Source organism: Gadus morhua, chromosome 12 (assembly GCF_902167405.1).
Source record: "Gadus morhua chromosome 12, gadMor3.0, whole genome shotgun sequence".
Lineage (NCBI taxonomy): Eukaryota > Metazoa > Chordata > Actinopteri > Gadiformes > Gadidae > Gadus > Gadus morhua.
The window spans coordinates 24,264,413-24,279,412 of record NC_044059.1 but is presented as its reverse complement, the minus strand read 5'-3'; the positions used below and the strand labels follow the sequence as shown (position 1 = coordinate 24,279,412).

Below are 15,000 nucleotides of genomic sequence, written 5' to 3'. Positions count from 1 at the left end.
CCCTCCCTCTCACCCCCCCTCTCCCTCCCTCTCTCTCCCTCCCCCTCTCTCCCCCCTCTCTCTCCCTCTCCCTCCCTCTCCCCCTTCCTCCCCAGTCAAAGGAGTCGTCGTCCGTCCTGAGCTGCGACGTCTCGCCCGACGATAAGTACATCGTGACGGGCTCCGGGGACAAGAAAGCCACCGTCTATGAAGTGGTGTACTGAAGGCCCCCCCGGGCCCCTAGCTCAACGCAGTGCAGCGCTGGCTGTGTGTGGGTTTGGGGGGGGTGTATATATCTGTGTGTGTGAGGGGTGTTGACTGGTGATTTCACATCCTTCCAGTGGGGGGGGGGGGGGGGGGGGGGGGGTTGATGAAGTAATGTGGAGGGATGTTGAGCCGTGGGTTTGGATGGGGAGGTATCGAATAGTAACGGAACAACTCGTGTAACCAGCCCTCCTCAAAACGCACACACACACACACAAACAACTGCATTCACTCACATGCACCTCGCACACGCACGCACACACGCACACACACACACACGCGCAAACACACATAAAGCCCCTTCCTGTGTTCATCCCTTATTCAGCTCCGCTCACATGCTGCCCCCTGCCCTCGACTGTGATTAAGAATCCCCCCCGCCTTTCCTTCCCCCACACACACACACACACGCGCACACACACACACACACACACACACACACACACACACAGCTCAGCCAACGCCACCTCCAAAAACACCCAACCCTCCCGGCACCACCAGCTCCTCCTCTCTCCAACCACCCCGCTCCAATTTTAGCTCGAGCAAGATACAACAGGGGAGAGAGCAGGGGCGAGCCAGAGAGAGAGAGAGAGAGAGAGAGAGAGAGAGAGAGAGAGAGAGAGAGAGAGAGAGAGAGAGAGAGAGAGAGAGCGAGCCAGAGAGAGAGAGAGAGAGAGAGAGAGAGAGAGAGCGAGAGCGAGCCAGAGAGAGAGAGAGAGAGAGAGAGAGAGAGAGCAAGTGAGCAAGCGAGCCAGAGAGAGAGGGAGAGGGAGAGGGGAAGAGCGAACGAGTGAGCTAGAGAGATGGGGACAGAGCCAGAGAGGAATAAGGGAAGGAAGAGAGGGAGGGAGGGGGTGTGGGGGGGGGGGGGGGGGGGGGGGGGGGGTGTTCGCAGAAACAAAGAAGAAGCAGTGAGATAAGGGGACAAAGACAGGGCCTGGTTGAGCGTGAAGATAACAACGAGAAAGGAACGAGCGCGCGAGAGAGAGAGAGAGAAGGGGAGAAAAGGGAGCGGGAGTGAGGGAAATAAGGGTAAATGTGCAAAAGGCACAGGAACCAGGAGCGAGAGTGAAAGGAAGTAGGGGGGTGTCTCGGTGGGGGTGGTGGGTGGTGGGTGTTATGGTGGGGGCGGGGAGGGGGGCGAGGGAGGGTAATTAGAGCTGTTTCCTGATTATTAAGAGCTCAGTGGTCGGGAGGGCCCCCAGAGGAGGAGCAGAGCGGGGAGGAGGGGGGGGGGGGGAGGTGGGGGAGATAGAGGGAGGGAGGGGAGGGGGGGGGGGGTGGTTGGGGGGGCAGGAGCCCCGGCGGGAGCAGCAGAGAGAGGGAGCACTGATGCCCCACAATCGATTCATTAGGCAGACAGTGGAGGCCCTAATGAGGCCGACGCCGCGGCTCTCTGTCCCCAGCGAGAGGTGTCAGGGGCTGGGGGAACACTGGCTGCTCTCTGCTGGTCCTGCTGGGGCTGGTGGTGGTGGTGGTGGTGGTGGTGGTGGTGGTGGTGGTGGTGGTGGGGCTGGCGGTGGTGGCGGCGGCTAGGCTAGGCTAACAGGAAAACATTCACATGTTTGTGTACATTCGCTCCCAGGAGCTTTTGTTGAACCGCATACAAAGATCCATGCATCACGACTAATCTACACACAGAAATAAATACATTCGCACACCAACACACACACACACACACACGCCACCTCTTTTAAGTGTATGTATACGCAGACCACCAAATGGAATATTGATACAGGACGCTCCCTGCTTGATATCTATTTTGGTGTTGAGTCGGACAGAGGTAGCGGTTGTCGCGCGAGGGAATAGGGGATTCTCACCCAGGACACTGCCCCCAAACACTGCACGCTAACATATTAGCATATCCGGTGCTCTTGCACTACATATTTGCTGCATTAGGCTATCGGTTGCTATACAGCAGAAGGCATCATCTGCTCTTGTCCTATTATCATATTACAAACCAGAGGGGAACGGCCCAGCAAATGTATATTTGAACTCATCCAGTAGAATCTGCATCACTGCATCAATCCGTACATCATCATGTACGGATTTGTTCTTTTTTTTTGCTTTTCGTTTTGGCTCATTTATTTTTCGATATTTAACATGTAAAAGTGTTTGCTAGTCTTATGTAAAGATATCTTTATGTCATGATGGAGGGTCGTGATAGTAGTACATCTGGGGCTGGGTGATCAGGCAGAGAACAGACAACACACAACAACCTTAGCCAAATACAGGGGTGGGAGCTTGTGCCCAATTGTGTTTTCCTTTGGATTATTCTTTCAAACTGATGTTTTTTATGATGATGATGGTGAGCTAGTGGTCTGGTGTCTGCACTGAAATAACTCACGTTCTCTTGAGAAGAAAAAAACGTTTTGTTGTGCTCTTTGGTTGTTTCATTTTTTTTTATCATAATTGTGTTCATTATTTCTGTTTTGGTTGGTGTATTTTGTGTTCCCGTTTTAGTCCCCGATGTAAATAAGAACTTGATACCTTATGCGTTTCTGTTGAGTTCTGTGTCCTCATTTAGCATCAGATGAGACGTTGGCGTGACAATAGAGAACGAGTCATGTGACCCTCAGTCTTTATCGTTACTGCACCCGATGATATTCTCCAGTCCCAATCTTACTGAGACAATGATTTTAGTCGTGTTCAGCCATTGCTAGGAACAGTTCATTGGCCTATCAGCAACCTGGCTGGCACATTGTCAAGACTCATCATGTAGAGGAGTCTTGCATAAACATCACTTTAAAAAAAAGAGACCTAGACTTTTCTATTGAAGTGTTGAATGCCGTGCAGAGAAAGCTCTAGAAATGTAAGCCCTGTGCTTATAGAGTGGGCAGAAAACTGAAGAGATGTGTGTGTTGTAATGCCTTTGCCTGCCTCTCTACCCGTTTATTTCTGCCACGAGCAGACCTTAAAGGATGTACCATCTATCCAATTTTTTGCACACTACCCATAAGGATGCTGATTAATTGCTATGCATCTGCTGGTATGCTAGCTTTTAGAGTTTGAGTATTTTATACTAATGCTGTACTTTCAATGTCAGTAATTTGTCTCTCTGCGTGTGCTTTCTCTGTTCCAATGAAAGAGACTTAAGTTTAAAAAACAAAAAACGAAAAAAAAGCTTATGACTTGTACTTTTAAAAGCCAAGGAACATATTTTTGTTGTGTTTTTAATGCACTGTTAACCCCCCCCCCCCCCCCCCCCCCCCGCCCCACCCCACCCCACCCCTGGCACCGTTCCCATGTGCTGTAAAAAAAATCAAAAAAATACTGCATAAAATTAAAGAAGAATTGTGTTCATCTTTTTAGGTGTCTCTTGTGTCATGTTTTATCTGAGAAGAGAGGAAAATAAATCACAGTTTTGTCGAGGTTAACGTTCAGAGGTGGATTCAATGAGCCTGTGGCAGTAATCTGGTCAAGTGAAATCCCCAAGGTAATACCGCAGACCACAGTCCACGGTACCCCTTAAAACATCTCCCTTCCAGGGGTTTGTGGCAGAGCGTAGTGCACCAGGGTTTCTCCCTGGTCGACTGTAAACAAGTTAATTAGTTGTCCAAGAAATCGGCGCACAGAGGCAGCTAAATGAAACGCCACAGATAAAAGAGGAATCGCTCTCGTTTCACGGCGTTGCATTAGTGTTCGGCTCGACACTATGTGTGATCCACCTCCTCCGTCTTCTTTAGTTCCTGCAAGAAGATTAAGACCGTCGACTGCTATGGTCTATAGTAAATAAATGTAGCACATTAAAACGATTTTTTCGGTGTCTATCAAATGTCGGTGTATATGTCGCTGCATATCAAACCTTCGGATTTCAAAATTCCACGCTAATGGAGCAAATGCAATGTATGTAATTTTAAGTATGTATTGTATCATTCACTTTCCTATCTAGTTTTTTTCAATTCAATTTCTATTTCAAACATAATGTGGTTATTTGAGGCCATAGTTCTCATAATTTATGTTGATTGAATGTGTTAATTCTTAACAAATCCTATCCTCACCAGATGATAATGCAAGTTTTGAAGGCTATACCATTACGAGATGCTGCCATAAATTGTCTTTTGGATTTTGATTACTTCTTTAAGGGCAAATTTATCATAACTTTACAAAAGTTAACCATTATTTTTTCACAATCCGATCTAGAATCGACTGCTGCTTGGAATGCACAACACATAAACACTAGAATGTCTTTACAGATAAAATCCTAAAGTATAAATGGCTACACCTCATTTAATTTTGTGATGTAGAAAATATATTTTTTTCATGATTCTATCCATCAAGGGCACCGTCTTATTTAATTCAGCTCTAGTGTCCCTTCATGCACATTACCCTGAGTCCACAGAGCTTGTTCGATTCCACTTTCAATCTTGGAAAGCTGTTGGCATGATGGGCTTCAGATTCTGTACATGAAAGAAACCACAGTGTGCGTCTTCAAAGGTTGTCCGGTTTAATTGGCGGCTGAAATGAGTTTCTACTTTTGAAACATGTATTGTGGACTGACTTCGTTTTTTTCTCTCAAGAAGCTGTGCTAAAGTTATCCCCATCTAACATGGTGAGAACGACGTCTGCTCCCAGCCAGACCAGTTTATAGGTCAGTCTATTTGTGTTCTACTCTGATTCTCTTGATAACCCATGTTCTGCACGAGGCTGCTCTGTTACCATGCCAACTAAAGAGTGGGCCTTTCCAGGTTTCCAGCTGTCCATTTATAGATCAGATATGATCATAGTAGTTTTCAGATTATAATATAATCACTTTAGTGCAACCTCTATGGTGCTCGAAACCTTTGTGTATGAATAACAGCCAATAATATTCTGCAGCCATGACTTTAAGCGCGGGCAACCAAAGTGTCTAGACACATCAGCCTCTGAAAGATGACAACCATTTAATAATCTGGCTACCGACCCAACCCATGAGACTGAATGGGGTTGTAGAAGCTGTGCTGTTGGCTGCACGGCCAATCCCTGAATATGTTTCCTTTTGACGGCATTACACTCACAATCAGCTAGGAGAAAGGAGGCCAACATTGAATCTGCTTTCACGCTACTTACTTCCAAACTCTTTCTTGGCCAAATCTTCAGCCCATCATTGCCAAGACTATCAAAAGATTTTATGATTGAATCACGTTTTAAATGAAAAAGCAAAACATATTGGGCTCGACAGTGTGCTTCATTGTAAAGTGACAAGGGGTCCAGGTGAACCCTGAGGAGAATAAGTTGAACTCTGCCCTGCGTTCAGATAAGAGACAATGATCTTAATGCGTCGAAATGAGCCTAAAAAAGAGACAGAATGTAGAGAAAGATTTCTGGAAAAGGTTTGCGTTTCCTTTTAGGGTTAGGTTTCAGGGTTAAGTTTCCTTTTAGGGTTAGGTTACAGGCTTACGTTTTCCTTTTAGGGTTAGGTTTCAGGGTTACGTTTTCCTTTTAGGGTTAGGTTTCCTTTTAGGGTTATGGTTTCCTTGTAGGGTTAGGTTTCAGGGATGGGGGTTCCTCTTAGGGTGAGGTTAAGGGTTTGTATTCTTTTAGGGTTAGGTTTCAGGGTTAGTATTCTTTAAGGGTTAGATTCCAGGGTTACGCTTTTCATTCCTTACTGAAAAAAATAAAGATAAAACGAATATGAAAATATAGGAAAAAGAAATAGAAAATAGCTGGGTGAACATGAAAATCTAGAATAGTGATAGAAAAAGAACGATGGAGAGAATTAACGGATATCTCGGCCCAATGCTTCACAGTATAAAATATCTCCAAATGAATCCCGAGTCACAAATGATGACATACTGCTTTGCCTTTTAGAGAACTTTATTTACATGTCCATATATAGCAAGGTCAAGGTTCACGAATGAATTCAGGGGGGGAGAGGGGGGAAATGCCGGTCATCCTATGTGTCCCCCGACGAAGACGATAGAAAAACACATCATTGGAATGGACTGTTTTTGTAGTAGCCATGTCCCTGATAATCTGAGCGAACCGGTTGTCAATGCAGACCCTTAGTGATGAATGCGCGTCATGTGTGGTCTTGTTCCGTTCCTGGGCCTGGCTAGTCGAGGCTAGGGCTCGCAAAAAAGCATCGTAGGACCAAAATGAGTCTTCTGTCGTCAGAAAACATGGAGATAGGATCATCTTGAAGTAGGGAGGGGTTAGTTAGAGCATCCAGCCGTCCCCGGTCCACAGATTTATATATGTGCCAGATAGATAATACAATCATGATGCCGCTGAAAACCGAGAACCAGGAGAGAAGGAGTTGGGAAACATCCGGAACGAAAGTTTAGAGTCTTGTAATCCATCAGCCCACCTTCCCCAAAAACCTCCCCCCCCCCCCCCCCCCGTCCACCCCGTCCAACAGCCAAGTGCTGAAGAAGAGGGCATTGGAGAGGGGGAGGGGACTGGGCGAAGACTGACTCTCCACGGAGCTGCTGCCCCTTCCACGCAATTTTCCAACTGCTCCTTGAACCTTCCCCCCACCCCGTCTCCTCCTCTTGCTCTCTCAATTCCACGACCTCTGTCCGCCATGGCCTCTTGTCATGTGGCGGTGGTCCGACGGCCCCGCCATCCCCCCCCCCCCCCCCCGCCAAGAGAAATTTTAAAAGCTAAAAAAATATGATTCTTTTTTTTTTTTTTGCTAATTTCTTGGTCACTACAGAGGTTTTGTTTTGTTTTTTAAAAATAAAAAGGAACCAAAAAAACAAAAAGGAACAAAAAAAAACAACAAAGTTCTTTGGAGGTATCCCACATCTGCACACAACTATTCGACTAACCAGCATTCTCAGAGCATTGGAAACCATGTTCAACAATCAAGAGATCTCCAGAGATGTGACTTTGTGTCCCTCGCTTCTTCTCGCTTCAGTCTCTCGCCCTCTCATTGTCTGTCGTTCAATCCCTTCACAAACGTCAATAAAACAAACAAAGTACAAGTGAATGTCTTTTGTTTCCATGCCAACCATCTCTCTGTACAGTCATTGGTACACAGGGGGTGGGGGGGGTGGGGGGGTAGGGGTAGGGGGGGAGGGGGGAGCCCAAAGCCCCGCCCACATCTATATAATATTTCTTCCCAGTAGCCAATCAGCTTCCGCTTCAGTAGATGACTTCGTAGACTGTGGCTTTCTTGTCCCCGGATCCGGTGACGATGAACTGGTCGTCGGGGGAGATGTCGCAGCTCAGGACCGAGGAGGACTCCTTGGACTGCGGCAGAGGACAGGAAGTGGAAGGGAGGAGTCGAGTTAGTGACAACCCTTTGTACGAAGTACATTTTCAGACGGAGAAACAAATGGCTGGAGTTTAAACTATTGCCCCATGATGGATCATGAAATAATAGGAGTCGATTCTCTGAGGACAGATTTAAACTGACGTCAATTCTATTTGATATTGAAGTAATCAAAATAAGTGTTCCCCAAAATATATTGATGAGTTTACGGTTCTCTGATCGATGCATTTTTTAACACAGGATTACAGTTTCTTTGTTCCATCAAGGAGGATGTGTTTTTGGGTTATCCTTCCCATTGATGGAACACTCAATAATAAAACCCCTGGTTGAAGCCCCAAGCAAAGGCCTACCTGGAATATACTCGACCCGTAGGGCGTCCGCCAAGCGTTCAGCAGGTTATCTTTGCCGGTGCTCACAAACCATTTGCCTAGGGGACGAGAAGACAACATGATCACACACACACATACACACACGCAGTTTAACAGATGAGCCTCTGGGGAAGCCAAGACAACATGCAGGGAATAAATGGCAGCCTTTGTACAGTTCGACGGAGACGAGGCATCCCCTGGAAGTCATGATAAGAGGGCGAAGGTCTGAACAATTTGTCTGAATATAATCCTCCTAGGGAGTAAGATGTAACCAGACCATCACTCAAGTCTGCCGGGTGTGCGCGCGTGCGTGTGTGTGTGCGCGCGCGTGCGTGTGTGTGTGTCCTTACCGCAGTAGGCAAACTTGAGGGAGAGCACGCAGCTCTCGTGGAGGTGCAGCTGGTACTTGTCAGGCTTGGAGACGTGCAGGACCTCCACGTTGCTGCTCTCCATGCCCACCGCCAGCCACTCTCCGGTGGGACAGTAGCCCAGAGAGAAGATCTGCAGACGGGACCACGACGGGACCAGGGAGAGGAGGAGGAGGAGGAGGAGGAGGAGGAGGGCGAGTTGAAAAAGGAGACGATCGCAATGAGGTTACACAAACGAGCGAGGGTTTGAGCGGCAGTGCACGCGCGCTGAAGGGCGCCATGAAAGGCGCGCTCGTGTGACGACTCAACACCTGCTCGACGAGCCCCTCCGCTAAGTGGGAAGCTTCTCGCTAGGATGAAAGCCGTGCCGGGATTGTGTGACTACCGTGACTGTGTGAAGTAAAACTGTGTGAAGATAAACTGTCGCCCGTACGCCAGCTCGACTGTGTGTACATATTTTACCTGCAAAAGGAGTCCGCCTTTTTTCCTACACGCGTGTACGTGTGCGGCTGTCAGACAAATTCTTGCAAGTTGGGAGTGTGTGTGTGTGTGTCACTTAGGTGAGTGGTCTTTGGTGATGGGGTGTTTGAAGTATGAGTGTAGGCATCAAATGAAATGCATTACAAAGAGCAAACCTCCAGCTTGATCTGTGTGTGTGTGCGTATATACGTGCGTATGTATGCGAGTTGTGTGCGCATGCGTGTGAGTTGTGCACGCGTGTGAGCTGTGTGGAGGCGTGTGCGAGTTGTGTGCGCTTGCGTGCGTGTGTGTGTGTGTGTGTACCTGTGAGGTGAAGTCGTGCTGCTGCAGCTGCCGTCCCTCCCGGAGGTCCCAGCAGCGCACCGTGTTGTCCAGGCCCCCCGTCCACAGCTTGGTGCCGTCGTTGGAGATGTCGATGCAGCTCGCTCCGTCCGTGTGGCCCTGGAACTGCCTGCATGGACCCAACAACACCGGGAGTCACACACACACGTAACACACAACCATCACACCTCCTGTCTCTGACCCCACACACGCTCTCTAGTGCCGGGTCTCTCCCCTTGGGTCTCTCCCCTCGCTCTGCTCCTCGCTTCGTAACTGAAGTCAGGAGCCGGGGTTATCGAAAACCCTGAGACACTGTGACTCTCCCTCCAGCCGCCTCCTCACTGCTGACCGTCCTCCGTCACGTCTCTGTCCGTCCTGAGCAGCCTGGAGTCACCCAGCAGGACGCACCCCTGAGGCTGAGTGCCCAGCGTCTGTACCTACGCACTGTCCTCCCAACTGAGTGTGTTGTGGCTGAAGGCGTGGCCCGAGCTGTGAACCAGAGAGCCAGCGCGGTGCTCACCTGACCAGCGTCTGGTTGTGGAGGTCCCAGACCACGATGTTGCCGTCGCTGCAGCAGGAGAAGCAGACCTTGTTGTCGGGGGAGATGGCCAGCGCGTAGCAGGCGGGCGCCGAGGAGGTGAGCTCCGCCTTGATGCGGGGGGTGGGCGTGGCCAGGTCCCAGATGGACAGCGTGCTGGCCTCCCCGCCCACGATCAAGGTGCGCCCGTCGGGGAGGAGTTTACAGGAGCGGATGTAGTTGTCCCGGTTCTGTGTCGGGCGATAAGAGATAAACAGATCTCCTGTTAAACAAACGCATGTTTGTAGATGCAGATTTATATTAGTATAAATAAATATGAGGGTTGTACGCTCTTAAAAGACTCGGGGAGAAGAGTCATTTATCAGCTCCAAACTTAAGATATGCTGTCTCAGCAGGATGCTGGCGATGTTTAATGTAGCAGATTACCTCGCTGACAACGCTGGGGTAATTTAGGCGCCGCGCGGCTGTGGGTGTGCGCATGTGTGTGTGCTTGCACGCTTGAGAGACGGTTTGAGTGTGTTGCGCTCTTTATCAGAACGGGAAATCCTTAGTGTTTTCCTTGTATTTACATAATAACAAGCTCTCTTATGCTTAACGCATCACTCGCAACCGAAGCAGACAACAAGGTGCACTGAGGAACGTCCAGAGAGAGAGAGAGTGAGAGCGACTGTTGGCAACGCACACATTTACCCACAAACCCCCCCCCCCCCCCCCGCAGCCTCCCACTCACCAGACAGTCCAGCTGGGCCATGGGGCTCTTGCTGCCCTGCTGGCTGATGTCCCACACCTTCACGCAGCCCTTGCCGCCGGTGTAGACGTGGCGCGTGGAGGCGCTGATGGTGACGGCGCACACCACCTCGCCGTGGTTGAGCGTGTGGATCTGCCGGGCGTGGCGCGGGATGCCCGGGCCCAGCAGGGCGTCCGGGGGGAAGGGCACGGGCTGCATCTGGCCGTCGGCCGCCACGTGGAACGAGTAGGCCCTAAAGAGAGAGGGGGAGAGAGAGAGAAAGAGAGAGAAAGAGAGAGAGAGAGAGAGAGTGCATGAGAGGAATAGAGAGAGAGAGAGAGAGAGAGAGAGAGAGAGAGAGAGAGAGAGAGAGAGAGAGAGAGAGAGAGAGAGAGAGAGAGAGAGAGAGAGAGAGAGAGAGAGAGAGAGAGAGAGAGAGAGAGAGAGGGAGAGAGTGCATGAGAGCAATAGAGAGATAAAGAGAGAGAGAGAGAGCGAGAGCGAGAGCGAGAGCGAGAGCGAGAGCGAGAGAGCGAGAGAGCGAGAGAGCGAGAGAGCGAGAGAGGGGGAGAGAGAGAGAGAGAGAGGGGGAGAGAGGGAGAGAAGGAGAACGTGAGAGTTCATTAGTGGAAAGAGATCGACTGAATGGAAAAAGGAACACTAGACATCGCACATCTCTTGCAGCAGTAAGAAAATGCGTACAGATATTGAGGTTGCCACTGCAGGTGGTTGAGGAAGGGGGGGGGGGGGGGGCTGAGACGGATGTATGAATGAACTCACGGCTTCCCTGACGCGGCAGCCTGCAGGCTGGCAGGCAGCCCGGGAACCCTCATGTGTGGGTGGGGAGACTCATAGCCCACCTGGAAGACACGAGGGGGCAGACGTTAAGACCCCTGGCAGGAGATGGGAGCTCTCAGCTCAGACCCGGAGACAGGAAGAGGAAAGGAAGAGAGATGGGAGGGGAGCCGGAGGGCGGGGGAAGAGCAGGAGGGGACGGTCGGAGACGACAGCGGGACCAGAAGGGATCAGATGGGATCACAGGGGTGAAGGGAGCAGGAGGAGAAGGGGGAGAGGGGGGAGAGGGGTGAAGGAGAGGGAGGAGAAGGGGAGAAGTGAAGGGAGTAGGAGGAGAAGAGGAGAAGGAGGAGAGGGGAGAAGGAGAGGGAGGAGAGGGGAGAAGGAGAGGGAGGAGAGGTGAGAAGGAGAAGGAGGAGAGGTGAGTAGGAGGTGAGGGAAGAAGGTAGTAGGAGAATAGGGTTGAAAGGGAGTAGGAGGAGAAGGGGAGAAGGGAGTAGGAGAAGGAGGAGAATGGTAAAGGTATTAGGAGAAGGGGGTGAAGGGAGCAGGAGGAGAATATAGTAGGAAGAGGGGGAGATTGGTGAGGTAGTAGGAGGACAGAGGAGAAGGTGAAGAAGGGTGAAGGAAAAAAGCGGAGAGGCGAGGAGAAGGTAGAAGTGAGAGTGGTGATTGAAAGGAAGTGGTATTGAAAGTCAGACACAGAAGGCTGTGTGAATGATAAGAAAAAAAAAGGATGATTGATGCTCAATTATAGATCCAACAATTACATCTCCGTTCATTCATTCACTCCTTCCTCTCTTGACATATCCGTCTTTTGAAAAAATGCCAAATTAAAACATCACCACATCTTGATCGCAGGAGACATTAACGCGAGAGGTAAAACAAACATATTGATGTACACCACTTTAGGCTTCAAGTAGACCGATTGAGCCCCGCCTCAAAGATCAAGTAGGTTCAAAAAGTCATCCAGCCCTTCTCCACCAAGAGAACATCCCTGATGGCGTTACACAGGGTAATGGTGACAGTCCATCAAATTATATTAAAAAATATTCAATATAATATTAAATCAAAATTCCGCATTGATGTGCTTTTGTCCTTGACACGCTACAACACGTTGTTTTAATGTGTAGAAGGGCTGGAGAGACATTTGTTCACGATGTCATGCAAGCATACAGAGCTGCTGCGTGTTGCAAAACTAAAATTTCACAGAAATCCCTTCAACATCCACTCATCTACTGTATATACAAACTAAAAACAAACCTCCCGCCGGTCTCCCAATGATCAACTACCGTCAAACGCCAGCAAACATAACAGTAGCAGCGATACGAAAAGGGAATGCACAAAAACGAATCGAGGATAACCAAGGTAGAACAAGAACCCCTCCCCCTCTCACCACAGGTGACCGTCCGTAGCCCGCGGCGGCGGCGGCGGCGGCGGCGGCGGCTGCCGCCGACCCGTTCATCTGGGGGGAGACCAGGTGGAGCGCTGCCCCGTAGCCCGCTCCCCCGGGCAGGTCCCCGTTCACCCCTGGGGGGGGCAGGCCGAAGGCCCCCGGAGGGTAGGCTCCCTGGACCGCCAGAGAGTTCCTCAGACCCAGGGCTGGAGGGAGAGAGGGGGGAGGGAGGGAGGGGGGGGGGGGGGAGGATGAGATAAGATGGACATAGTGGGGAGGATGGAGGGAGGGAGGAAGAGAGAGAGAGAGAGAGAGAGGGGGGAGGGAGAGATATGGGAGGGTGGGACGGATGGAGATGGCGGGGGAGGGGAGGGCAAGACAACGAGAGGTTAGGTTATGCAAAGTGTTTTCCCTCGCTGTTCTCTCATGCTAATATAGGATGAAGGAGATCCCCACGCTGGGCCTCTCAGGGCCTGAGACGGCCCAGAGTGACAGCTCAGAGCCTGTGAACACAGACGCCCAGCCGCCTCCACAGCCTCTGGAGGCTGTCTGCAGAACAAGACCACTATTGCCCCCTGCTGGCAACCGCCCACATATGCAGCTCCTTAATGCGGCTAGGTGCATGCGTTCGTGTGTATGTATCCATGTGAGGTGCACCTGCAATTTGTACAATTCATGCATTATTTCTTGGTGTGTGTGTGTGTGTGTGTGTGTGTGTGTGTGTGTGTGTGTGTGTGTGTGTGTGTGTGTGTGTGTGTGTGTGTGTGTGTGTGTGTGTGTTGGAGAGGGAAAAAAAGACACAGCGACAGAGCACGAGAGCGCGAGAGAGAGAGAGAGAACGAGTGAGAGAGAGAGAGGCTCTGGAATAGATCAAGGCTTATTATGAACCAGCTCACAGTCACAGTCCGTCACCCCTCCTAATCTTTCCATTTAGAAAGTGAGGAGCACTGAACGTTTCTAACCACTGCTACTTATTAAGCCCAGATGGTGGTCAGTGTGTGTGTGTGTGCATGCGCACGTGTGTGTCAGTGTGCATGTATGTGGGGGGGCTGCTACCTGATAGCCAACCAATGAGATTCAACGTACAGGTGGGGTACTTGGTGCCGAGGGAAACGTGTTTCAAGGTGGCAGCTAGCCGCTGGATGCGACGCTAGGCTTCTCTTTGTCCCTTTGATGGAGATCTTTAAAGACCATATAAGTGTACTTGATGGTTTATCGAACCGTGTGAGGGGTTGTTAGCCGTCTGAATCAACACAACACGCACTTGAACATAAAATATACAAAGGTCTCGATATAGATTGTTTCAACACTATTGTCCTGTGTGTGTGTTTTGTGCGGTGTGTGGTGTGTGTGTGTGGTCTTACCCAGAGGGTCCACGGCAGGCTTGCCTGGCACCGGGCGGAACTGTGGGGGTCCGCTTGGTCCAGGGGTGTTGGACTCCTGGGACATGGGGGTGCCAGGCTTCATCCCTGGGGTGCTCGACTTCTCTCTCTGGGGGGGGGGGGGGGGGGGGGATATAAATGAAGATGAGATTTCGATAAAGAACATGAACCTCAAATAATAAAAGCGAAAAGGTAGGAATACGGGTATGAATGCGCACATTTCTGAGTTGAGCTTTTACTAGTCATGCTAATACCGAAATGCTAATTATACATACGTGCATATATTTTACAGACGCATTACAGAGTATCGCGTCAGTGCGTCCATATGCGTGCGTGCGTGCGTGTCTGTCCGTATGTTTGTGTGTGTGTGCGTCCGACGTACGTGTGCGTGTGTCCGTATGTTTGTGTGTGTTGTGTCGGACGTACGTGTGCGTGAGTGTCTGTCCGTATGTTTGTGTGTGTGTGTTTGTGTGTCCGACGTACGTGTGCGTGCGTGTCAGTCCGTATATTTGTGTGTGTGTGTCCGACGTACGTGTGCGTGTGTGTGTGTCCCACGTTACCTGTGGGGGCTCCTTCCCCCTGGAGGGGGAGGGGGCGCTGCTGGAGGAGGCCAGGGAGGTGGGGCTGGCCTGGGGGGGAGCCTCCTTGCGGGAGGGGGGCATCTTGTCCAGGCCGTTCTCCCTGGAGGAGTAGGACTGCACACTGCGCGGGGACGACGGGTCCTGGGCATTCAGAACGCGGTTTAGAAAACACTTTATATGTTAAAACTATGAATTACATTTCTGGATTATTATTTGCTGTTTGGCAGAGGTCCAGCTTGCGTTCCCCTCCGATATTTCAGTCTTTTTCGCATCAAAAAAATGGCATGAGACGCTTGTAATTGAATGCGTCAATAAATGCCTGAATGAGCCTTGACATTTCCATGCATTTTTGCATGTTGGTGTGCACGTGTTTGCGAGTGTATGTGTGTATGGTGTGTGTGGTGTGTGAGAGGGCGGGTCAGAGAGGCCCATTGGGATGCAGGCGGCACCGCGCAGGGCGTGTGCGTGTGCACGTGTGTGTGTGTGTGTCTCTTTATCTGTGTGTCTGTGTGCGTCTGTGTTTGCACAACCGTGCAGATAAAGAGTGTGACGTGGAGTGGACCCAAGAGTCCAACAGCGACATACTAACCTCGTCCACCACTAAAT

At 50.4% G+C, this 15,000-nt stretch overlaps 2 protein-coding genes across 4 annotated transcripts in view; one reads left to right on the top strand and one right to left on the bottom strand.

Annotated features, from left to right (window-relative positions):
- tle2b (TLE family member 2, transcriptional corepressor b) overlaps positions 1–683 on the top strand; it is a gene marked incomplete in the record, with an annotated part of 76,524 nt that extends 75,841 nt beyond the window's left edge. The window contains 1 exon segment of the mRNA XM_030373394.1: positions 96–683. Coding sequence (XP_030229254.1) covers positions 96–203 — 108 coding nt within the window.
- A 5,335-nt stretch (positions 684–6,018) lies between these two features.
- The window catches only part of tle2a (TLE family member 2, transcriptional corepressor a), a 35,928-nt gene continuing 26,946 nt past the window's right edge, over positions 6,019–15,000 (bottom strand). For all 3 annotated transcript variants that reach the window (XM_030373391.1, XM_030373392.1, XM_030373393.1), the window contains 11 exons: positions 14,984–15,000; positions 14,374–14,535; positions 13,796–13,922; positions 12,432–12,637; positions 11,021–11,100; positions 10,244–10,493; positions 9,496–9,743; positions 8,958–9,105; positions 8,157–8,307; positions 7,789–7,865; positions 6,019–7,416 (listed from right to left, as the gene is read on the bottom strand). The exon at positions 14,984–15,000 is cut by the window's right edge and continues 28 nt beyond it. In XM_030373391.1, the coding sequence (XP_030229251.1) occupies positions 7,309–7,416; positions 7,789–7,865; positions 8,157–8,307; positions 8,958–9,105; positions 9,496–9,743; positions 10,244–10,493; positions 11,021–11,100; positions 12,432–12,637; positions 13,796–13,922; positions 14,374–14,535; positions 14,984–15,000 (1,574 nt within the window). In that variant the 3' untranslated portion in view covers positions 6,019–7,308. The remainder of the gene's footprint in view (positions 7,417–7,788; positions 7,866–8,156; positions 8,308–8,957; positions 9,106–9,495; positions 9,744–10,243; positions 10,494–11,020; positions 11,101–12,431; positions 12,638–13,795; positions 13,923–14,373; positions 14,536–14,983) is intronic.